This window comes from Anser anser (assembly GCF_964211835.1).
Source record: "Anser anser genome assembly, contig: SUPER_W_unloc_3, whole genome shotgun sequence".
Lineage (NCBI taxonomy): Eukaryota > Metazoa > Chordata > Aves > Anseriformes > Anatidae > Anser > Anser anser.
In genome coordinates this window covers 397696-423761 of record NW_028154229.1, presented here as the reverse complement: position 1 = coordinate 423761, position 26066 = coordinate 397696, and the positions used below count along the sequence as shown (strand labels likewise).

The 26066-nt window shown below is 44.8% G+C and overlaps 1 protein-coding gene and 1 long non-coding RNA gene across 6 annotated transcripts in view; one reads left to right on the top strand and one right to left on the bottom strand.

The window, feature by feature from the left end:
* Nucleotides 1–908: 908 nt before the first annotated feature.
* Nucleotides 909–26066, bottom strand: part of LOC310888893 (ubiquitin-associated protein 1-like) — a 101148-nt gene continuing 75990 nt past the window's right edge. For 2 of the 5 annotated variants that reach the window (XM_083852522.1, XM_083852523.1), the window contains exon 8: nucleotides 5214–6009. In XM_083852522.1, coding sequence (XP_083708648.1) covers nucleotides 5755–6009 — 255 coding nt within the window. In that variant the 3' untranslated portion in view covers nucleotides 5214–5754. Of the gene's footprint in view, nucleotides 3771–5213; nucleotides 8924–26066 lie in introns of those variants that run through there. The other 3 variants (XM_083852524.1, XM_083852526.1, XM_083852525.1) reach the window with 3 other exon arrangements.
* LOC310888921 lies at nucleotides 14222–22557 on the top strand. Its single transcript, XR_014576259.1, has 2 exons — nucleotides 14222–16803; nucleotides 17528–22557. It is a non-coding gene; the product is annotated as an uncharacterized lncRNA (long non-coding RNA).

Below are 26066 nucleotides of genomic sequence, written 5' to 3'. Positions count from 1 at the left end.
ATTCACGTTCTTACCCTCGCTTAGTTCCAGGGCTCATGTCAGGGCAATTATTTCTGCTCGTTGGGCTGAAGTTCCCGGAGGTAGGGAATTTGCCTCAATCACTACCTTTGATGTAGTTACCGCGTATCCTGCGTAACGAGTCCCATTTTCCACAAAGCTGCTTCCATCCGTGAAAAGTTCCCAATCCGGTCTCCCCAGAGGCTGATCCTTTAAGTCTGTTCTGCTGGCATAGGTATGTTCACAGTATCACAGTATCACAGATTTCTAGGTTGGAAGAGACCTCAAGATCATCGAGTCCAACCTCCGACCTAACACTAAGTACTCCACTAAACCATAACGCTAAGCTCTACATCTAAACGTCTTTTAAAGACCTCCAGGGATGGTGACTCCACCACCTCCCTGGGCAGCCCATTCCAATGCCTAACAACCCTTTCAGTAAAGAAGTTCTTCCTAATATCCAACCTAAACCTCCCCTGGCGCAACTTTAGCCCATTCCCCCTCGTCCTGTCACCGGGCACGTGGGAGAACAGACCAATCCCCACCTCTCTACAGCCTCCTTTAAGGTAACTGTAGAGAGCGATAAGGTCGCCCCTGAGCCTCCTCTTCTCCAGGCTGAACAAGCCCAGCTCCCTCAGCCGCTCCTCGTAAGACTTGTTCTCCAGACCCCTCACCAGCTTCGTTGCCCTTCTCTGGACTCGCTCCAGCACTTTGATGTCCTTCTTGTAGTGAGGGGCCCAAAACTGAACACAGTACTCGAGGTGCGGCCTCACCAGAGCCGAGTACAGGGGCACAATCACTTCCTTAGACCTGCTGGCCACACTGCTTCTTATACAGGCCAGGATGCTGTTGGCCTTCTTGGCCACCTGGGCACACTGCTGGCTCATATTCAGCCAACTATCAACCAATACTCCCAGGTCCTTCTCGGCCAGGCAGCTTTCCAGCCACTCATCTCCCAGCCTGTAGCTCTGCTTGGGGTTGTTGCGCCCCAGGTGCAGGACCCGGCACTTGGCCTTGTTGAACTTCATACAGTTGACCTCAGCCCATCGCTCCAGCCTATCCAGATCCTCCTGCAGAGCCTTCCTGCCCTCGAGCAGATCGACACACGCACTTAGCTTGGTGTCATCTGCGAACTTACTGAGGGTGCACTCAATCCCCTCATTCGATGATTTCCACACAATCGTGACTGAGGTCTCCTTCCTCCGTAGTTGTTCCTAGAAACACTGCTGGGTTCAATAAGTTAGTAGTTTTTAGAATTACATCATCTTGCTCAGTTAGTATAGCTTGATATTTCATCATTCGGCTGGGCGATAGCCAATGGCCCCCCTTTTGCTCCAATACCATAGTCACCATATGTGGCACGAACACCTCAATTCGTTTCCCTAATGTGAGCTTCCTGGCTTCCTGTATTAAAAGGACTGTGGCTGCCACGGCCCTTAAACACGAGGGCCATCCAGTGCTTACCGCATCCAATTGTTTAGAAAAATACCCCACAGGTCTTTTCCAGCTCCCAAGTCGCTGGGTCAGTACTCCTAATGCCAATTGTTGTCTCTCATGCACAAACAGTTGGAAGTCCTTTGATAAGTCCGGCAAGCCCAAGGCAGGCGCCTTTATCAGGGCTTCTTTTAATTTCTTAAAGGCCTCTTGTTGTGGCTTTCCCCAGGTAAATGTACAGGCCTTTTGGGTTTCATAGAGGGGCTTTGCTATGAGTCCATTACCCACAGTCTACACCACCCGGCCATACCTAGGAAAGCCCGTCGTTCATGCAGATTTCGCGGCTCGGGGATTTCACAAATAGCTTGTATTCGGTTAACTCCCAATTTTCTTTGTCCTTGAGAAATTTCACATCCCAAATAAATTACTGTTGTGCACGCGATTTGTGCCTTTTGTTTAGAAACCTTGTACCCATTTAGTCCCAATTGATTCAAAATATCAATAGTTACCTGAATACATTCTGACTCTCCTTCGGTAGCTGTTAATATATCGTCCACATATTGTAACAGCAGGTATCGATTCTGCAAATGTATTGCCCTCTGCTCTTGGGAGTAGAAAGCCAAAGTCTACCAACAAGTTAGTTAATCACATTAAGGTGTTTAAATTGTTATCATAACAAGGCCCATCCTGTCACACTAGTACTGTTAATAAATGAACCTCATGGTTGTAGTAAATGACAAAAGGAAAAAAAATCTGCAGTTTGAAGTAAAATACATGGAAGCACAGATGAGAGTTTCCTTGGAGTTAATGTTTGTGTCCAGTTCCAGACTGAAACTGAGGGAAAATGCTAACCCTGAAAGGAATGAGATTTAGGAGAGATGAGTTAAACCTACAGGAGGCTGAAATTGAGATGAAGTAAAGAAAGGAATGAAGGGCTGTGTATCTCCAAGGCTGTTACTGTGTTGTAGGAGCCAAGCATGAGTGCGAATGGGACAATTCACAGCTCTGGAATTATTTATGTAGTTATATATCCACCCTAGGCATACAAGGGAGACTTACAGACACCTTTAATTTTAGTGGGGAAAAAAATACCCTGGCTACTGCCTCTCTTTCCCCCTTTCTGGGAAGCACAGTCAATTGCCTCACTTGCCTCTTGCCTCCTGTGCAGATGGATTTGTTCACCATCAAAGCCATTGATCTGGGCGAGCTGAAGAAGCTGCGGATCCGCCACGACAACTCTGGTGGTAGCCCAAGATGGTTCCTGGAGAGGGTAGAGATTGTTGACCTCAAGGACAGCACCATGTGAGCAGCCTGTAGCACCTTTTCTGTATGGTCAAAGAAGGGGGCACTTTCTCAGGAGACTGCAGAACTGTGGGAAGGCAGAGGAGATGCAGAAGGTCATCACCATAGCTCCTCACCAACTCACAGGGAGCAGGCATCCTACGGGAGTCTTGTGTTGTTGTGCAGTTACAGGGAGCATAGGGCCTTTCTGGGGAACCTCTGTGTGGGGTTTTGCTGTCCCAGCATCTCTGCAGTTTGGGAACCAGCTGTGTTCTGAAGGAAACCTCACTTTTTCTGTTTTTTCCTGGGAGGGATTCTCCCTCCTGAAGAGGTTCCCTCACAGAGCCTGCAGCTGCATTCCTCCTTCCAAGGCTCTGCTCTGGAAATTTCTCACCTCACATTTCCTTTCTATTTTGTACCTAATGCAAAGAGCTGGGTCACAACCAAGTGAGCAATCTAAGCAAACTCCCATGATTTTCACAGACAGAGCTTAAGCTGTTAGAAACCTTAAATACATGCTTGCCTTTGAGCTGGAACTTATTTAAAAGTTGCACAATGTGCTGGTGGGTGGGACTTCCCATAAGGACCTCATGATGGGTCCACTCTTCATAAGTATAAAATGCTTGGGAGACTGCAGTTTTCCTTGAGTTACTTAACTTCTGGAAGTGAAAAGTAAAAGGATTCGGTCATATTGGGCTGGAAACTCAGAAACAGCACTTTTCAGTAAATGCTCACTAACCTGTTTATGGATTAAGTTCCCAGTAAATAATAAACAATACCAAAGCTCAAGGATGGAAACAGATGTATTATTCAGCTCTGAGCAATCTCTTTTTTTTTTTTTAATAACCTCTTATCTGTGCATATTTCTGTTAATAAAGCCTGTGAAGTCCTGTGTAAGTGCTGGGTGCTGCTGTCATTCTTGTAGGTATTTTCCATGCCAGCGGTGGTTAGCAGTTGAGGAAGATGACGGTCAGATTGTCAGGGAGCTGGTCCCAGTGGATGAAGCATTTGTAAAGAAAGATTCAGAAAATGATAGCCAGTCTCTTGCAACGCTGGGCCTGGAACAGAAAGGTCTGTGTTAGCCTTGTATTTCTTCCAGTATGGGGTTGAAAAGGAACCAAAGTATTAGTAGTGCTAAGGGCATTGCTGGTTAGCATTCACTGGGCTGTGAGTAATTCAGCCCCAACCATGAAGTTTCCAGGTGTGAATGAAGTGTGAAGTGCATGTCAGCCAGTGAAGAGTGGACACTCCTCATTTTTAGGTGATTTAATCATCTTGCAAGATTGGACCCAAAGTGAGAAAGCTAGGAAGATGGATAACATGTTTAGTCATCATCTCTCAACTGAAATGTACGTTAGTTGTTAATATCTAAGGCATAATTCCCAGCTATTTCACATGGTGGACTGGAACAGTTAAATATTTTAACAAGAAACTAAGCAGAGAGCAAGCACAATCAGGGAAAGGGAAGAGACCTAAGTTTGTTTCATTTTCTATCTTTCATCTGTTGTCCTCCAAAATAAATTTGTCTCTATTGTACAAAATTTTACACAGAAACCACAGAACAATGATAACCTTCCTGGGTCTGATGTGGCAAGGTGCTGAGTGCCCAGCACTTCCACTGGCTTCACTGCCTGCAAAAGCTCTTAAGCTCTCCCTTAGCTTTCCCTCCAAAGGCTTTTGAATACATGAATAATTTCTACAAATTGCATAGGACCTGCTGGCTGAGCAGCATCTTGGAAAACACATATCTCACTATGGCAGAAAGGTGCTGTTTTGGAAATCTTGAGTAGGTTTTTGTAGTTCAGTGAAGGCTATATTAGACTTTTCCATATTTTGTATTAATTTACTGCACTTGCTAGATGATGGTGCAGTAGGAACCTCCCTAATGATGCTGTTGTAAAGGATGTGTTTGTGAATATGAGCTGTGTATGTCAAAGTGCGCATATGTTCTGGTATGTGTTATATGCACTTAAATTATTTGGTGCTATTAGAATAAACAGACTTCCCCCCTGCCCCTGAAATATTATTGTAGATAAAGGCAGCTTTGAGGAATCTTAGAGATGCCCAGGGAGCAAATAGGAAGGGTGAACACATTTCTCATCTGTAAATATGCAGACAATGTTCTGAATGACTGGAGCAGTAGAAGACTGTGCAACCAGATAGCCCTGCTCACAGCATATGGCAGAAATTAGAGATTACAACATGGCTGCAATCAGTCAAAATAAAACTCAAACCAAACACACATATGCAGTAAAAGTAGAATGAATTCCTGTTCAGACTTCACACTCTTAAATTAAGAAATTTTATCTGACAGCTAAATCAACTACATACACCGTGAAAGTGAAAACCAGGGACAAGAAGAATGCTGGGACAGATGCCAATGTCAATGTTCCGCACCTCTAGTACTGTGTTCAGTTTTGGGCCCTTCACTACAAGAAGGACATCGAGGGGCTCGAGAGAGTCCAGAGAAGGGCAACGAAGCTGGTGAGGGGTCTGGAGAACAAGTCTTACGAGGAGCGGCTGAGGGAGCTGGGCTTGTTCAGCCTGGAGAAGAGGAGGCTCAGGGGAGACCTCATCGCTCTCTACAGGTACCTTAAAGGAGGCTGTAGAGAGGTGGGGATTGGTCTGTTCTCCCACGTGCCCGGTGACAGGACGAGGGGGAATGGGCTAAAGTTGCGCCAGGGGAGGTTTAGGTTGGATATTAGGAAGAACTTCTTTACTGAAAGGGTTGTTAGGCATTGGAATAGGCTGCCCAGGGAAGTGGTGGAGTCACCATCCCTGGAGGTCTTTAAAAGACGTTTAGATGTAGAGCCTAGTGCTGTGGTTTAGTGGAGGACTTGTTAGAATTAGGTCACAGGTTGGACTAGGTGATCTTGGAGGTCTCTTCCAACCTAGATGATTCTGTGATTCTGTCTTCATCACTCTCTGTGGAAGTAAAGATGATACATGTATGGCTCTGTGTGATGGAAAGGGATGGCACCTCACTGATATTGTTATAAATTACTCTTTTAGCCAGAAAGAATTAGTTTATTGAGTAAGCGATCAGCAAGCAAAACAGCGCTGGGCGGCCTGGGAGTCCATGCTCCTCCAAACGGCCCGCACCCCCCCCCTTTTCACAGTCCTTATATCACTGAGTTCTTCCGGGGTTACGTAGCCCCCCTTCCTGCTACTGCGGCTGCGTCGACTGTTTCTAGGGGGTCGTCTCTGGTCCCTCTGGTGGTCGCACGGATAAAGGCCGTAGTCTTCCTCTGCTTGGTACGTGATGTTTTCCCTCCGTAGCCGGTCATGCTGTTTTGTCTTCAGATAGGACAGGTGGGTTATCAAATTTTGCAGTTATAGTATTTACACAAAGTTCTCTCAACTATCCGCCCGAGACAGCAACAGGCAGGGAGCCTCAAGGTCCTTACAGCCACCTGGCGACTCCCTTTGTTCCTTCTTAATATAGCCATGGGAAATAATGAACAAACATGCCTCAGACACCACAATCCCTCCTTTTTCTTCTAGTTAGCTATTTTGTTCATTAATTCCTGGTATGCCAGTCTGCTGAGTGTTAGAGATTCAGCATCTTCATTCGTGGTTATGGATTCGCATTTGGCACTAATATGCATCAAATGTGCTGCCTCTAAACGGTTTTTTTACAATCGCAATTACACGATTAAGAATACATGGTCCAAAAGTTAGGCTCATGTTGTGGTTTAACCCGGCTGGCAGCTAAACACCACACAGCCGTTCGCTCACCCTCCCCCCTCCCTCTCTGGGATGGGGGAGAGAAATGGGAAAGTGAAGCCGGTGAGTTGAGATAAAGACAGTTTATTAAGACAGGAATATAATAATAACAATAATAATAATAATAGTGATAATGATAATAGTATTAATAATAATAATGTGTAAGAAAACAAGTGATGCACAATGCAATTGCTCACCACCCGCTGACCGATGCCCAGCCTATCCCCGAGCAGCCGGCCCCCCACCCCGGCCAGCCACCCCTATATATTGTTTAGCATGACGCCAGATGGTATGGAATACCCCTTTGGCCAGTTTGGGTCAGCTGTCCTGGGTCTGTCCCCTCCCAGCTCCTGCTGCACCCCCAGCCTGCTCGCTGGCAGGACAGAGCGAGAAGCCGAAAAGTCCTTGGCCTGGTGTAAACACTGCTCTGCAACAATTAAAACATCAGCATGTTATCAGCGCTCTTCTCATCCTAATCCAAAACATAGCACCCTACCAGCTACTATGAGGAAAAATTAGCTCTGTCCTAACTGGAACCAGGACAGCTCAATATTAGTAACAATAAGGGTCCCGCTACTGTCGACAGTAAAGTTGTAAGCCAGGGTGAATAATTAAACCCAGATTCGTACCAATTCTGTTTAGCCTCATATTCTCGTTTTCTTTTCTCTAATCCTTCTCTGAGCTTCATCATTGTATCCCTCACTACTCCAGTATGGTCTGCATATACACAGCATTCTTCTTTCAAGGCGGCACATAATCCACCATGTTGTAAATACACCAGATCCAATCCTCTACGATTTTGTAAAACAACCTCTGATAGTGACCGTACCGATTTTTCCAGGGCAGTAATTGACTGTTCAATTCGAGTTAAGTCCTCATCTACGGCCACACGTAGGGAGGTAAACTGCTGACTCTGTCTGACCAGAGAGGCAACTCCAGTGCCCACCCCGGTACCTCCCAAAATTATTAACGTTGCCAATGTTATAGCCGTGATTGGTTCTCTTTTTGTTAAGTGGTTTTCTGTTACTGTGTGCTGTGTATATTATCACTTGTATACAGAAATCTTGGGATACATTAAAGAGTTCAAGTGATAAACAAGGAGTAACACCTATCGATGAGCATACCCATCTAGCATTGTTTGCAGGTATTAACCACCTTTCTCTACTTCCTGGTGTAACCTTCTCTATACTGCTGCATAGATGGAGCTTTTCCCTAGGGATTGTACCTACACATCTTCCATTCCCAGTTACTTCCGTCAATGTTATTCCTACATCTTTTCCCCAATTGCATTGTGGAGGGTTGGGGTGACGTGAACGGGTGGCTTCTCCCAGATCCCCAATAGCGTCATAATATGGAGGCCTTATATCAAGGCATAACCAACAAGGTTTAGGGATGTTGGGATTTGTTTGATTTAGTAAGAAATAACTAGCATCCATGATTTTCCACATGCTATTCTCAGTCATCCCTTCATTTTTGTCATATTTTTGGTCCACTGATTTGTTAATGGCCTCTAGTAGCTTAGGGCTATTTGTAGTTTGCATTTCAGAGGCTTTTGTCAAAACATTTCCTGATAGTTCTTGGTTTGGCCCCACCTGTTGGGGGTTCTTAATTTCTTCTCTCCTTATATGTAGTATCCCCCCTCTATCCGCTCTGGATTCATGCAACCTAATTCCCCAACGTAGTCCTAGGGTCCACCTTTGGTCTTCCGGATGGGTTACATTGATGTATATGAACCTGCAATTACGGTTACATCCTGGTGGCCCGTACCCCACCTTCACATACTTGTCTGCTCCAGCTCCAGGAGTCCAGTCTGTAGCAATAGTTTCACAACCCCAATAGGCACAAAAGTATTCATGTGGATCGTTACAATGCGGTCTTCCCGGGTTAAAGCTTGGGCACATATAGAAGCTCAGTTGACCAGAGCATATGTTTGCATTTTTGCCCCATGTCACAAGGTCACACAGAGCGACTTTAAAACTAGGGCCTCCGGCGGTGATTATTTGCTGTACCAGACGGTGTTCTCCCCATCTGATTAGGCTCCAACTAAAAGGTTTATGAGGGTACGCAGACCCAGGAACAGTACAAATACATACACTTATTACTATGTATCGCAAAAAGTGGATGGAGATAGGGCCCATCTCTAGGGTTTTTACCTGGTCACGCAGATCCCCACCGTTTCACTCTCTGCCTCGCTTGTCAGTTCGGTTGCGGCGAACTACAAGGTGTGGGTTCTTCTCGGCAGCAGTAGTGCTCTTCAGGGGAGTTTCTCGGTCACTGACCTCGTACCTGTTACCAATCACACAGAGCCTCCCTCCTCCCCCTTTTTACGATACATAGACAGTGACAGTATATACTTATCGAGTCCGTTTCAGAGTGAGCTTTAAGTCATCTGGGCCTGCAACCGCTTCCCATTCGCTTGTCTGGATTGGTCCCTTCACACGACTGGCATGCGTCCACCCCTTCTCAGCCGTCCGGATAGCAGTCTCTGTAGTAAGTAAAACAACATAGGGGCCTTCCCACCGTGGTGTTAAAGATGTTTCTTTCCATGTCTTAATTAGAACCCTATCTCCAGGCTGTATTCTATGGATTGCTATATCTAACGGGGGACGCTGTGCCACCAACCCTTTCGCTCGCAATTCCCTCTGTCTATTCATGAGCTGTATTAAATAAGGTGTTAATTATATGTCCTGTACCTGGGGATGATCAGCTGGTATCTCTAGATCATAAGGCATACCGTATAGCATTTCAAAAGGTGAGATTCCAACATCGGCTCGAGGCTGTGTTCGAATATTCAATAGTGCAAGCGGTAAACATTTCACCCAGGAGGTTTTTGTCTCCATCATAAGCTTCGTTAGTTGCTTTTTAATTTCCCCATTCATTCGTTCTACCTTTCCAGAGCTCTGAGGGTGCCACGGTGTATGATATTCCCAACTCGTCCCCAGGGCTCTCATAGCCTCTTTGGACACCTTTGATATAAAGTGCGGGCCTCGGTCAGAATCAATTGTTTCTACAATCCCGTACCTCGAGATAATGTTTTCTAATAGTATTTTTACCACAGCTTGGGCCGTTGTCCTCGCTGTTGGGAAAGCCTCGACAAAATGCGTGAGATGGTCTACAATTACTAATAAATATTTGTACCTTCCCACTTTTGGAAGTTCTGTGAAATCCAATTGAATTCTAGCAAAAGGTCGGTGTGCTAATTCCCGAACCCCTAATACTCTTTCCCTCATTTGTCGGGCATTCACTCTCTTACAAACAAGACAATCATGCACAATTCGTTTTGCTACATTGTATATTCCAATACACATATATTTTGTGGCGAATTGGTCCACTAGTGCTTGAGCTCCCCAGTGGGTGTTCTCATGAAACCTCCGTAGCACTCGCAGAGCTGCAGATTTAGGAAGCATTTCCCTTCCATCAGGCAATATCCATTTACCCCCATCTATTTCTTTTATGCCCATTTGAGCCATTTTATCCTTTTCTGGATGTGTAAAATACAGTAATGTATATATAGGTCCGTGTAAATAACAATAACAATGTGGCTTTTTCCCCTCCTCCTTTTCCCAGGACAAGCAACTACATTGTATAGCATCAAAGCCGAAATCCTTCCAACAGGCATCACATGGAAATTCTTTTAAGTTTTTGCCCCAGTTTGGGCAATCTTCCCTTGTTCTTGTGGTTCTCATACTCATTAATGATGCTCTTTTTGCCTCCTGATCTGCCAGGTTATTACCCCTAACCTGAGGGGTGAGGCCCCTCTGATGTCCTTTTATATGTACTACTGCAATTTCCTTGGGTTCCCTAATAGCTTGTAAAACCTGGGCAATTAATTCCTGATGTATTAAACCCTTTCCTTGTGAATTGATGAGACCTCTTTCTTCCCATATTTTACCAAATGTATGTATTACCCCATAAGCATATTTGGAATCTGTATATATTGTGCCACTTTTATTCCTTAACAACTTTAGGGCCCGCAAGATGGCATATAGTTCACAAGCTTGGGCCGACCAGCTAGGGCTCAGGGGTCCGGATTCTACTATCTCAAATGTTTTCCCATTTACCAGCGCATACCCTGATTTTCGTTTCCCCTCAACTATTCTTGAGGAACCGTCCACATATATTTGCTCACCGACAGGTAATTCTACTTCTTCTAAATCAGGTCTTAATTTTGTTTGCTCTTCTATATTTCGGAAGCAATTATGACCTAAGGGCCCATCTGGTTCTCCATAAAGAAATTGAGCAGGGTTCTGCAGTGAGGTTGTTTCTAGTGTTAATTTCGGAGACGAGATTAATATTCCTTCATATTTCAATAACCTGGCATCAGTGATCCATTTTTCTGCCTTTTGTTGCAGTACTCCACGTATATTATGTGGAGATATTACTTTAATTTCCCCTCCGAAGGTGATTTTTTGTGCTTCCTCTACCAGTAAGGCGGCAGCCACCACTACTTGCAAACAATTTGGCCACCCCCGGCTAACTGGGTCTAATAATTTAGACAAATAGGCCACAGGTTTTTTACTCCCTGCCCATTCTTGGGCCAGCACTCCGTATGCCGTGCCGTCTGCGCTGTTCACAAACAAAAAAACGGCCTCTTTAAATCTGGCAAACTTAACACTGGAGGGCGTGCTAGTTCTTCCTTTAGCTTATTTAGTCGCTCCTCGTCTTCCTTAGTCCATTTCAGCAACCCGTCTCTAGTCAGTTTTTCATAGAGAAATTTTACCTTTCCACTATAATCCTCTATCCATTGTCTGCAATAGCCTATTAGTCCCAACAGTTGCCGCACCTGTCTTTTAGTTTGCGGGGGCGTTAATGCTAATATTCCACTGATTCTGTCAGGGTCCAGCTTCTTAGTGCCTTTACTTAACTGGTGCCCCAGGTACTTTACTTCTTGTTCTACGAATTGTAATTTTGATTTTGTAACCTTTAATCCCTGTAAGCAAAGAAAATTTAACAGCCTTATGCTCGTTTGTCTAACAGCAGTTTCATCCTTTCCTGCTAGTAATAAATCATCTACGTATTGCACTAAGGTTACCCCTGGTATTCTGTCATAACCCTGCAGAATCCTTTCTAATGCTTGTCCAAACAAATTGGGGGATTCGGTAAACCCCTGGGGAAGTACTGTCCACCGTAATTGTTGTCTCCGGTGGGTATCCGGATCCTCCCATTCGAAAGCGAAATAATCTCTGCTCTTTTCCTCCAGGCGACATGCCCAAAATGCATCTTTCAAATCTATCACACTATACCATCGATCCTCCGGGTGCAAATGGCCTAGCAGGGTATGAGGGTTAGCTACCACGGGAAATCTGGTTACTGTTCTTTTATTAATTTCCCTTAAATCATGAACCAACCGGTATTTACCATCCTTTTTCTTTATTGGCAAAATTGGGGTATTAAAGGGGGACATACAGGGTTCTAATAACCCTTGTTGTAGCAATCGTTCGATCTCAGGCTTTAACCCTCGCCTGCCTTCCTCAGACAGGGGGTATTGTTTAATTCGTATCGGCATACTTGGGTTGGTTATAGTCACTTTAAAAGGTGCAATATCCAGTTTTCCCACACTGTCAGGAGTATACCAAACTTCTGGATTTATATCTTGCTCATCCTCTACTCTCAGAGGACATAATTTGACTTTCAATTCCTTATCTACTACTTCTAGACTTATACCTAATTCTACTATTAAATCCCTACCTAATAAATTATAATCTGCCTTGTGATAAATTAGCGGGTGTTTGTTCATTGTCTTTAAAAGGAATTCAGAGGATCTGCTGAGAAGATAAGGTTTTGCAATTTACGACCTTGTTAAGGGGGAAGACTAAGCAAGTAGATAGTGGGGTGGGGGTGTTGGATAAACATCCTTGGTAAAACAAAGACTCTGTGAAATACTGTTTCCCGCTTCACTACCCTCCCCCTTGAACACGAGCACAATGCATGATCATTGAAAGAAAAACAACGACCCCCAACAACGAACTGCACAGCTTCAGAAGGTCCAACAAGTCCTGACAAGCCGAAACTTGGATGCTATAAAACGGCGACACTGAAAAGGGAAAGTTGCGTGCTGTGGTGGAGCGGAGACTCCCCAGCCGCCCAGCGCTGTTTTGCTTGTGCCTGCTTACTTAATTAATAAAATATTTCTGATAGACCAAGAAATTTGTATGGTCTCACTTATAACAAATTTGGTGCCGTGACTCGGATGAAGACGGATTGACTGGGAATCCCTCTAGGGGAGGCGCCCCGCCGATTCTGGCGGCCCCGGGAACGGGAAATCCCGCTCGAGCCCTTCACCGACGAACCCAAAATTAGGCACAAGCAAATAAAACCGGTAACCCCAAGCAATCTTTGTGCATGAAGACCGAAGGAAGACCCACGGGGTGGGTAAGTATAGGCCGGTGATCCGTTCGGTTGGGGTTGGTGATCCCGGAGTGCGTCTGTGTGAGACGTCCAATTGCGGACGAAGTGAGTGCGGACTCCTCAGTAGTGCGGTTCCCACATCCCGCGAGGGACTGGGCCACGACCAGGGGGAAGCGGCTGTGTGTGTGTGAAGGCACTCCGGAAGATGGGACAGAAGAAGAGTAAGCCTTCTGGTCCCATTGTTAGTGTTGGGGAGAATCGAATGGATGTTCTATTAATGTTTCTCAGGTGATGGATTATACGGTATAATTAAATATCATTAAATGTACTTACATTATCGAGTAATCTAGGTACACTGGAAACTTAGGGAGTACATTGAATAATCAAAAGAATCGTTGGAGGGGAACCCCGGGAGGGAATAGGTGCAACCTGACCTTGGATAAGGGCCTGGAGATGATGAAATGAGTTGAAGCAGAACCAAGGAGCGAAGGGAGCATGCGTCGAGTGAGAAAGGTGAAAGAGTTCAGCGGAGAGGAAGACTCCTTACTTCATCTGGACGACCACCTGGACGACCACCAGAGTGCGCCACGCATGTGCAAAGGGGAGGGGAGCTAATTAGAATGAAAAGCGAGGCTGATGTTGCAACCTGTAATGAATATGTATACCTGACACAATATTGTATGTATAAATAATGGCTGGGAAGTAACGGGACTTGAAGCCAGATTTGGGCACCTGCCCCGGCTTCCAGCGCTGAATAAAGCACCTTCATAGAATCACTTGGTGGTTATGTGGTTGCTACGCTAACATTTTGGCGACCCAGATGGGACTGCGTGGGCACTGCTGAGGCGGATCGTGTCTCGGTTTCGCTCCAGCCGGCACCGAGGGATTCTCGGGGAGCAGTCGACCACGACCGACCTCCGCTGCTCACGACGTACCACTGGAGCGGTAAGCAAAGGTGCTTTTAACTTTGGGTATTCGGTACCGATTTGGTTGGGAAAGCCTGCCGGTCAGACGCGGCGAAAGCCACGCTCGGTTGGGCAGGGAGCTCCCGGGGTAAGCCTAGGCGCCGTCCGTTAGACAGAGCGAAAGCTCTGCAGGTTCGGCATTGGTAATTGTATTGGTTTGTGCTGAAGGGTCAGCACCAGGTATTATTGGTATGTAGAAAGCGTGCTGCTGCTGCTCCGGCAGCTTTTGGGAAAGCACGCTGCTGCTCCGGCAGCTTTTGGAAAAGCACGCTGCTGCTCCGGCAGCTTCTGGAAAGTGTGCTGTTGCTGCTCCGGCAGCTTTCGGGAGAGTGTGTTGCTGCTCCGGCAGCTTCCGGGAGAGTGTGTTGCTGCTCCGACAGCTTTTGGGTCCGTATCATAAGCTCAAAATGAAAAAGATTAAAGAAATTCTGGGAAAAGATGTACCTATCCCGCGAACATCCCCACTGGGGTGTTTGCTAGCACACTGGAAAGAGGGAGGTTTTGGTCAAGAAATGCGGAAAGGAAAGCTGATTGATTATTGTAACATTTGGTGGCCACAGTATAAACTAGAGGACCAAGAAACTTGGCCTGAGAATGGGACATTGCAATATAATACAATTTTACAATTGATGCTATTTTGTAAGCGGGAAGGAAAATATGATGAACTGCCGTATGTGGAATTATTCTTTTATTTGCGCCGAAAGCCTGAATGGCAGCATGCTTGTGGAATAATGGTGCTTGAGGTTTCAACTGAGGAACGTTGTTGTGCATGTACTAAGGAGGGACGCTGTATACAGCATCAGGCAATAGAGAATAATAAGTATTATGGGAAATGAATAATGGAAATATTGATCTGGAAGTTGCGCCGTCGGCTCCGCCGGAAGAGCCAGGACAGGGAGGGAAAAGAGAAAAGGAAGATAGCAGTAGTGATGGAGAATCCCCGACTTTAGCCTCCCCTGTGTCACATAGGACCCGGCAACAGCGAAGGGCAGGAGAAACTATAAATGAACAGGGAGGGAAAATAATCGCTCCCCTCAGGCAAGGAGTGGGGACAGAAGGACCGGTATATGTTAAGGTGCCTTTTTCAGCTGGGGATTTAATGATATGGAAACAAGCAGCCGGCACCTACAGGGAAAACCCAAATAAAGTAGCTAGGGTAATGAAAATGATAATTAAAACCCAAAATCCCGATTGGGATGATCTCCAGGTGATCCTGGATACTTTGATGGACTCGACAGAAAAAGACATGGTATTGCGGGCAGCCGGAGAGAGAGCCCGAGAAGATATACGAAATGGATTAGTGCTTGGAAATCTAGATCAAAACTTCCCCACCGAGGATCCCCAATGGGATTATAACACAGGGGATGGAATAAGGAGGCTGAAGAGATATCAAGATTGGGTACAAGTCGGGGTACAGAATGCCATGCCCCGGACCATAAATTGGTCAAAATTGTATAATGTCAGGCAAGAAAAAGCGGAATCACCTTCCGCCTTTTTAGAGAGATTGAAAGAAACTGCTAAGAAACATACAGATTTAGACATAGAGACTGAGCAAGCTAAAGCTCAATTAGCACTCATTTTCCTGGGACAAGCCCAAGAGGATATTAGGAAGAAATTGCAAAAGTTGGAAGGTGCAGATTTGAGAAATTTGGATAGGCTGTTGGAAATAGCCTGGAAAGTGTATAATAACAGAGAAAAAGAAATGACAAAAAGGCAACAACAGAACTTATTAGCAGTAATTCAAGGGAGAGAACATGCAGGATTAAGGGGCAGGGGAAGAGGAAATATTAACGGTCGGGGTAGAGGAACAAGGAGAGGCTACCCGAGCTCAGGGGGAAACCGGCTGGGTTTTAACCAATGTGCCCATTGTAAGGAGGAGGGTCATTGGAAAAACGAGTGCCCTCTCCGTGGACAGCTAACTATTGGTGGGGGAAATTTGTTCCGAAACCAAGAAGCAGCTAGGGCAATGGTTCTGGGGGAGTATAGCAGCTGACTAGGAGATCCGGTAGTAGAAACTAAAGAGCCCTTGGTAAAAATTCAAATAGGAAATAAGGAAGTAAAATTTCTAATTGATACAGGGGCCACATATTCAGTGCTCAATAGATTAAGTGGTAAAATAGGGGAAAAGAAGACTACTATTGTAGGTGTCACCGGGAAGGAGGAAATACGGCCGTTCTTACAACCCCTTGATTTACGGTTTGGAGGCAAAGAAATTACGCATGAATTTTTATATGTACCTGAGTGCCCTATTCCTCTTTTGGGACGGGATTTGCTAACTAAACTAAACGCTACCATAATGTTTGAAGATGGAGAATTGATTATGAAAATCCCGGAATCAAAAGTGGGACAAATATTAATGATTAAAGAGAAGGCTGTTCCTCATATACCAAAAGAGGTAGAAAATGCAGTAATGCCTGCTGTCTGGGAAACGGACGTGCCTGGAAAATCAAAACTAGCCCAGCCAGTAAAAATTGAACTTAAGGAAGGGGCCCGACCGGTACGGATTAAACAGTACCCGTTGAAGCTAGAAGCTAGGCTAGGGATAGTAAAGATTATAGATAAATTTCTTAGCTACCACATTCTGGAGGAATGCAAATCTGAATATAATACCCCAATTTTCCCGGTAAAGAAACCTAATGGGGAATACAGGCTAGTGCAGGACCTTAGGGCAATAAACGAAATAACAAAAGATATTCACCCAGTGGTGGCTAATCCTTATACATTGTTAACATCTGTAAAAGAGAAATATAAGTGGTTTACGGTAATTGATTTAAAAGACGCCTTCTTCTGCATACCCATTGACAAGGAAAGTAGAAAGCTTTTTGCTTTTGAATGGGAAAATCCACGGAACGGACGAAAGATGCAACTAACCTGGACAAGGTTGCCTCAAGGATTCAAGAATAGCCCGACCCTCTTCGGCAGTCAACTAGCTAAAGAAATAGAAGACTGGATTAACCAAGAACAGATCCAGGTACCAAAGGACCGATACTTGCTGCTACAATATGCGGACGATATATTAATAGCTACCGAAGGAGAGTCGGAATGTATTCAGGTAACTATTGATATTTTGAATCAATTGGGACTAAATGGGTATAAGGTTTCTAAACAAAAGGCACAAATCGCGTGCACAACAGTAATTTATTTGGGATGTGAAATTTCTCAAGGACAAAGAAAATTGGGAGTTAACCGAATACAAGCTATTTGTGAAATCCCCGAGCCGCGAAATCTGCATGAACTACGGGCTTTCCTAGGTATGGCCGGGTGGTGTAGACTGTGGGTAATGGACTATGGACTCATAGCAAAGCCCCTCTATGAAACCCAAAAGGCCTGTACATTTACCTGGGGAAAGCCACAACAAGAGGCCTTTAAGAAATTAAAAGAAGCCCTGATAAAGGCGCCTGCCTTGGGCTTGCCGGACTTATCAAAGGACTTTCAGCTGTTTGTGCATGAGAGACAACGATTGGCATTAGGAGTACTGACCCAGCGACTTGGGAGCTGGAAAAGACCTGTGGGGTATTTTTCTAAACAACTGGATGCGGTAAGCGCCGGATGGCCCTCGTGTTTAAGGGCCGTGGCAGCCACAGTCCTTTTAATACAGGAAGCCAGGAAGCTCACATTAGGGAAACGAATTGAAGTGTTCGTGCCACATATGGTGACTACGGTATTGGAGCAAAAGGGGGGCCATTGGCTATCGCCCAGCCGAATGATGAAATATCAAGCTATACTAACTGAGCAAGATGATGTAATCTTAAGTACTACTAACCTATTGAACCCAGCAGTGTTTCTAGGAACAACTGCGGAGGAAGGAGACCTCAGTCATGATTGCGTGGAGATCATCGAACATACCTATGCCAGCAGAACAGACTTAAAGGATCAGCCTCTGGGGAGACCGGATTGGGAACTTTTCACGGATGGAAGCAGCTTTGTGGAAAATGGGACTCGTTATGCAGGATACGCGGTAACTACATCAAAGGTAGTGATTGAGGCAAATTCCCTACCTCCGGGGACTTCAGCCCAACGAGCAGAAATAGTCGCCCTGACACGAGCCCTGGAACTAAGCGAGGGTAAGAACGTGAATATTTGGACAGATTCAAAATATGCATTCGGGGTAGTTCATGTACATGGGGCATTATGGAAAGGAAGGGGAATGCTATCCTCACAAGGGACTAATATAAAATATCAGGAAGAAATATTGAAATTAATAACAGCTGTACAGAAACCCCAACAGGTGGCCATAATGCATTGTAAAGCTCATCAAGGAGGGATGTCAGAGATTGCAGAAGGTAACAGATTGGCAGATTTGACGGCCCGGAAGGTCGCGCGTGAAGTACGGAAAGTAATGGCTCTAATTCCATCGAAGGTAGGCCTCTCTTGTTTCAAATTACCTAAAAACCCAAGGTATTCCGCAGAAGATGAGAGACTTGCAAATTTGGTGAAGGCCCAGAAGAATCCTGACGGGTGGTATGTGACTACGACAGGACAACTCATAGTGCCTCCTATAATAATGCGAGAAATTTTACAAATAAAACATAACGAATGTCACTGGGGTGCAGAAGCAATGGTGACCTATTTGAAACGAGGTGTCATCTCGGTACACATGTTAACAATGGCAAAATCAGTAATGTCAAAATGTGAGCTTTGCTTAAAGAATAACCCGGTAGCAAGGAAACATGCTGAGATGGGGAGAATTAGAGCTGGAATAGAGCCTGGAGATTACTGGCAAATAGACTTTGTGGAACTGCCTAAAGCAAGAGGTTATAAATACCTATTGGTAGGGGTTGATACTTTTTCAGGATGGCCGGAGGCCCTTCCCTGTCGCACCAACCAAGCAAAGGAAACGGTAAAATGGTTACTACGGGAAATAGTCCCTAGATTTGGTGTACCACTGGGTATTTCTTCAGACAGGGGACCACATTTCACTGCCAATGTGGTTAAGGAGGTTAGTAGGTTACTAGGAATTACCTGGAACTTACATACCCCATGGAGGCCTCAATCTAGTGGTCAAGTAGAAAGGATGAACCAAACTTTAAAAGGTCAATTAAGCAAAATCTGTCAGGAGGCTAAGATACAGTGGCCACAGGCCTTACCGATAGCTTTGCTAAGAATTAGAATAAAGCCAAGAAGTGGGATGTCAGTAAGTCCTTATGAAATCATGTATGGAAAACCTTACGAGTCTCCTGAACCGAACCCAAATATGCATGTTACCGGTAAACAGGATATATATAACTATGTTCTATCCCTTGGTAAAACTTTAGCTCGACTACGCAGCGTTCTGGTGTGGAACCGACCCCTGGCCTTGGAGAACCCAGTGCATGATATACAGCCAGGAGACAAAGTCTACATTAAAAATTGGAACGAAGAACCCTTGAAAGAACGGTGGGACGGACCTTACCAAGTTCTACTGGTAACCTTCACCGCTGTTAAGGTGGAAGGGGTAGATACCTGGATACATTATACTCGGGTAAAACGAGTACCGAGACTGTGGGAGGCGCAACCACTGGGCCCTACAAAGTTAAAGATTCAGAGTATTTGATATGATTATTTATCAAATTTTGGGAGTGTTTGGGGGTTGGTGGGTACTATCGTATTATGGCGAGATAAATGCTGCTTCTCTGAAAATACCTCAGAAGAAAGAGAATAAGACCACATATGTTGGAAATAATGCCACTCTGATTTGCAGGGTCAAAAGTGATTCCCCGATAGATCTGTCTAAAGCCCGGATTATACAGGAAAAGACTCGAGACCCCCCGCAAGACCCCGATGCGATTTACAACAAGGGCGGGCATGAGGGATTATGGGAACGCTGGAGAACGAAAAGGTGGGTAAATGAAAAGTGTCAAGGGAGAGAAGGAGGTGTAAAGCTGCACTCCCGGAACCTGACTCTTGAAGATCAAGGAGAGTATAGGTGCTTGGTAAGAATTGGTGAGAATTTGAGAAGAAAAGAGGGCTATGAAATTAGGCCTGGTCATTGTTGTAGGTTACAGGGTAACAGTAGAGCCAGAAGGAAAAGATCAATTCAGCCTACAACACCAGGAATGCCATGGGTAGTAAGGAATCGAGAAGAAAATCTGATGATAGGTTTGATTAGGGATTTTGCAATAATGCAGAATGTGAGTCAGGTAACTGCTTGTTTACCTGTACCCAAGTCAGCAGGAGACCCTATACCATGGGGCATAATAACATCTTCATTGCCCCAAATTGAGCGGAATAAAACAATTCAATGTAGAGCAGAAAAGACGGTGGAAACGGAGAAGGTCGAGGGATATTATAGGGAGAGGATAGTTGCCTACTACTCAGAATGTGAAAAGAAAAGAAACTATCAATTCACAAATTTAAACACCATGAGCGGACGACTAGGATGGTGTGAGTATGATGAGCAACGTACAAAATCACAAGAAAAAGTTAAATGGGTATGCGAAGAAGTAAATGAATCAGGAGAATTAGAAGGCTGGGATAGCGCATGGACCATGAGCATACTGCAGAGATATCAATATGGAGGAAATACTCCCTGGTGCATACAATGGACTGGTGAAAGAAATGATAGTCAAAGGGACCAAGAATATATGGCAGATCAAAGGGAAACCAGTAGTCGAGAACGAGTGAAGGCAATCCCGTGGTGGAACTGCACCCAGATACTGAACTGCGATACGGACCTGAAAACCATACCTTTACTCCCAGTAAAAATAGCTTTAGCAACCGGATGTGCATGTAGGGGACTGCGAGTCAACGGAAATATAACCAGTCAGAAGAGCAACAAGAGAATCAAGGTAAATTGCAAATATTCAACAATACAGAGTATGGGATACTTCGTATGGGCCGCTAATGATGGAACCTGGACAACGCACCTGGGACTAGATGGTCCGGCAAAAGAAATAACACTAGGCTTACCCACCTTGTGTCCGCTTTGGAAGAAATCTCCTTTTAAAGGGAGTCCGATAAAATTGCAAACTAGAATAAGAAGAGAGGTAGACCAAGATGATGATTGGCAAGATCCCTCAACCGCAATCAGGATAGGATGGGTGATAGAATCACTATTTGCCCCAATAGCAACATACCGGAATAGGGAAATAATATATAGCTTAATGGGCCAAGTAAACAGGTTGGCAAAGGTGACCAGGAAGGGGTTCAAAGATTTAAATTTACAACTACAGGCCACAACCAGGGGGAAGCGGCTGTGTGTGTGTGAAGGCACTCCGGAAGATGGGACAGAAGAAGAGTAAGCCTTCTGGTCCCATTGTTAGTGTTGGGGAGAATCGAATGGATGTTCTATTAATGTTTCTCAGGTGATGGATTATACGGTATAATTAAATATCATTAAATGTACTTACATTATCGAGTAATCTAGGTACACTGGAAACTTAGGGAGTACATTGAATAATCAAAAGAATCGTTGGAGGGGAACCCCGGGAGGGAATAGGTGCAACCTGACCTTGGATAAGGGCCTGGAGATGATGAAATGAGTTGAAGCAGAACCAAGGAGCGAAGGGAGCATGCGTCGAGTGAGAAAGGTGAAAGAGTTCAGCGGAGAGGAAGACTCCTTACTTCATCTGGACGACCACCTGGACGACCACCAGAGTGCGCCACGCATGTGCAAAGGGGAGGGGAGCTAATTAGAATGAAAAGCGAGGCTGATGTTGCAACCTGTAATGAATATGTATACCTGACGCAATATTGTATGTATAAATAATGGCTGGGAAGTAACGGGACTTGAAGCCAGATTTGGGCACCTGCCCCGGCTTCCAGCGCTGAATAAAGCACCTTCATATAATCACTTGGTGGTTATGTGGTTGCTACACTAACACCATGGGTGGGGTAATGCCTAGTGCTAGGTTGCCCCCTATTCCCCCAGATAGTCCACTGGGGTTAATGATTAAGAATTGGAGTGATTCCCCTTTTAGGCGGGGAAAGGATAAAGTAAAAATGATTCATTATTGTGTTGAAGTTTGGGGAGGTAGGCAAATTATTGGCCCATATTTGGGTCGTTTGAAGACTGGGTTTGCCAAGCCTTAAACATTTATGTAAATACAAAGGAACCTTTTTGTTTAGAGGGGAGCGAATATTGTTTATTTGTTTAGAGGGGAGCCTTTGGATTGGCTCAGAGAATCGAGTTAATCTGTACCCTCTGTACCCTTTAAAAGAAAAAGGAGGGGCAAAATTACAAATTGTGGAGCAAGAGATAAAGTACCTGGGTCACCAGTTAAGTAAGGGGACTAAGAAGTTAGACCCAGGCAGAATCAGTGGAATATTGGCTTTAGCGTCCCCGCGAACTAAAAGGCAGGTACGGCAACTGTTAGGGTTGACCGGATACTGTAGACAATGGATAGAAGATTATAGTGGAAAGGTTAAATTTTTATATAACAAGCTGAATAAGGATGGATTACTCAAATGGACAAAAGAAGATGAGGAACGACTGAACAAGTTAAAGGAGGAACTAGTACGCCCCCCCCAGTGTTAAGCTTACCAGATTTAAGGAGGCTGTTTTGTTTTTTTTTTTGTGAACAGCGCAGAAGGCACGGCATACGGAGTGCTGGCCCAAGAATGGGCAAGGAGTTAAAAAAAAAAACAAACCTGTGGCCTATTTGTCTAAATTATTGGATCCGGTTAGCCGGGGTTGGCCAAACTGTTTGCAGGTAGTGGTAGCTGCTGCCTTGTTAGCGGAAGAAGCACAGAAGATCACTTTTGGGGGGGAAATCAAAGTAATATCTCTACACAATATATGCGGGGTACTGCAACAGAAGGCAGAGAAATGGATCACTGACGCCAGATTATTAAAATATGAAGGAATTTTGATTTCCTCTCCAAAATTAACATTAGGAACAACCTCCCTACAGAACCCTGCTCAATTTCTTTATGGGGAACCAAATGAGTCCTTAGGACACGATTGCCTCCGAAATATAGAAGAGCAAACGAAATTGAGACCTGATCTAGAGGAGGTGGAATTACCCATCGGTGAACAGATATATGTGGATGGTTCCTCGAGAGTAGTCGAGGGAAAGCAAAAATCAGGATACGCGTTAGTAAACGGGAAAACATTTGAGATAGTGGAATCTGGACCTTTGAGTCCTAGCTGGTCCGCCCAAGCTTGCGAGCTATATGCCATATTGCGGGCCCTAAAATTGTTGAAAAATAAAAGCGGTACAATATATACAGATTCAAAATATGCTTATGGGGTAGTACATACATTTGGTAAAATATGGGAAGAAAGGGGGCTCATCAGTTCACAAGGAAAGGGTTTAATACATCAGGAATTGATTACCCAGGTTTTACAAGCTATCAGAGAGCCCAAAGAAATTGCCGTAGTACATATAAAAGGGCATCAAAAAGGCCTCACCCCTCAGGTTAGGGGTAATAATCTAGCAGATCAGGAGGCAAAAAGGGCAGCATTAATGAGTATAAGAATTAGAAGAACGAGGGAAGATTGCCCAGACTGTGGGAAATACTTAATACTTATACTTAAGATATAGTAATTAATATAATAATAATATAATAATATATAATAATGCTTAATATAATACTTAATACTGTGGGAAAGACTTAAAGGAATTTCCATGTTATGATTGCTGGAGTGAATGGGGAGTTGATGGGATTGAATGCAATTGTTCTGAGGAAGAAAGCCCGCCTTATAAAAACTGCTACAAGTGCGGGCCGACTAACTCCCTGTGGTCGAATGGACCCATTCCCCTCCCCTTACTCTGTTTCACTATTACAGAAGAAGACAAGATGACACAAATGGGGGTTCGAAAAAAACCGATAAAGGGAAATGGGTACTGCCTGATGGACGGGAAGTGTTACCAAAATCAGTAGCTATGAGGGTGCTACGGAGATTTCATGAACAGACGCACTGGGGTACTCAGGCGTTGGTGGATCAATTTGCCACATATTATATGTGTATAGGGATTTATAATATAGCAAAGAGGATCGTAAATGATTGCATAACTTGTCCCGGGAGGAGGACGAGAATTGGCACATCGACCTTTTGCAAAGATTCAATTAGATTTTACTGAACTTCCAAAAACGGGGCGATATAGATACTTGTTAGTTATTGTAGACCACCTCACAAACTTTGTTGAAGCATTCCCTACGGCAAGGGCCACAGCTCAAACCGTGGTAAAGATATTATTAGAAAGCATCATACCCAGATACGGGGTAATAGAAGCAATTGACTCTGATCGAGGCCCACACTTTGTGTCAAAGGTATCCCGAGACACGATGAAGGCTCTGGGAATTAAATGGGAATATCACACTCCCTGGCATCCTCAGAGTTCGGGAAAGGTAGAACGAATGAATGGTGAAATTAAAAAGCAACTAACAAAGCTTATGATAGAGACTAAAACCTCCTGGGTGAAATGTTTACCGCTTGCACTATTGAATATCCGGACACAGCCCCGAGCCGATGTCGGAATCTCACCTTCTGAAAGGCTGTATGGTATGCCTTATGATTTAGAGATGCCATCTGATCACCCCCAGGTACAGGATATCCAATTAAAACCTTATTTAATACAGCTTATGAACCAACGGAGGGAGTTGCAAGCGAAAGGCTTGGTGGCTAGATATAGCAATCCATAGGATACAACCTGGAGATAGGGTTCTAATTAAGACATGGAAAGAAACGTCTTTAACACCACGGTGGGGAGGCCCCTATGTTGTTTTACTTATCACAGAGACGGCTATCCGGACGGCTGAGAAGGGGTGAACGCATGCCAGTCGCGTGAAAGGACCGATCCAGAAAAGCGAATGGGAAGCGGTCGCAGGCCCTGATGACTTAAAGCTCACGTTGAAACGAACTCGATAAGTATGGTCTAACTGTCTATGTATCGTAAAAAAAAAAAGGAGGAGAGGGGACCCTGTTTGATCAGAAAAAGGTCGCGGTTACCTGAGAAACTCCCCTGAAGAACACTGCTGCTGCCGAGAAGAACCTGCACCTTGTAGTTCGCTGCAACCGAACTGACAAGCGAGGCAGAGAGTGAAACGGTGGGGAATTACGTGGCCAGGTAAAGAACTCTGGAAAATGGGCCCTAGCCATTTTATTTTTTTGCGATACATAGTAATGGGTACGATTGTTTACACTGTTCCTGGGTCTGCGCACCCTCACAAACCTTTTAAATGGAGCCTGATTAGATGGGAAGATCACCATGTTGTTCAGCAGATAACTACTGCTGGGGGACTGATAGGGGAGGCATCATCTATATAAAGAAGGAAGAGACTAAGAGTCCCCAACGGGTGGGACCAAATCAGAAACTGTCGGGGAGTGTTTTGAGGATTCAGCCTACACAAGCTTTTAGAATGCTAACTCCTAATAGCCCTAAACCACTGGAGGTTGCTAATAAATCAGTAAACCCGGAGTATGGGATTAGAAATGAAGGGGTGACCGGGAATAACATATGGAGAATCATGAATGCTAGTTATCAGTTGTTGAATCAACCAAATCCAGACGTGCCTAGACCTTGCTGGTTATGTCTTGATATAAGGCCCTCATATTACGACGCCATTGGGGATCTGGGAGAGACCACCCGTTCAAACGAAACCGATCCCCCACAATGCAATTGGGGAAGGGATGTAGGAATAACGTTAACGGAAGTAACTGGGAATGGCAGGTGCGTAGGCACGGTCCCTGGTGATGTGGGAATAGAAATGTTGTTTTTGCAGTGTTACATTGTTTAGAAGGAAGGAATGTGGTATTGAGATATGCTTACAGTGATAAGAAAGCTCAGCAGGTGACCTCCTAAAATGCAGACAACCAGACTCCTTAGAGCAATCAGGTGAAAATCACTATGTTAAGTCAAGCCAGATAAGGGGAGAAAACATTACCATCTCAAAAACAGGCCGGCAACTGAAGGCCAGGCATTGTCTGTGAAGCATCAGATAGATTGTGAACCTGGATTACCCACTCCAGTGGGGAAACAGGGGAGGGTCCTGTCATCAAAAAGTATATAAACTGTGTTTTTGGAGATGGTAGGTGCGCTCTCCTGCTTGTGGGGCGCCCGCCATTGCAATCGCGAATGGATTGCTACTTCACTGAGATCCCCGCCTGGGCCTGGGTTGTTGGCTACGGAGTGTTTCTCACAGTAAGAAGTTCCATCTATGCAATATTACAGAAAATGTTACACAATTAGACAAAGAAAAATGGTTAATACCAGCAGATAACACCAGATGGGTATGTTCGTCTCTGGGGGTAACTCCATGCTTATCTTTGAAATTGTTCAACTCGTCTCATGATTTTTGTGTACAGGTAGTAATTATACCTAGGATTCTTTACCATTCTGAGGAGTATATGTACATCCAACATGCTATGGCAAAAAAACACTTAAGGAAGAG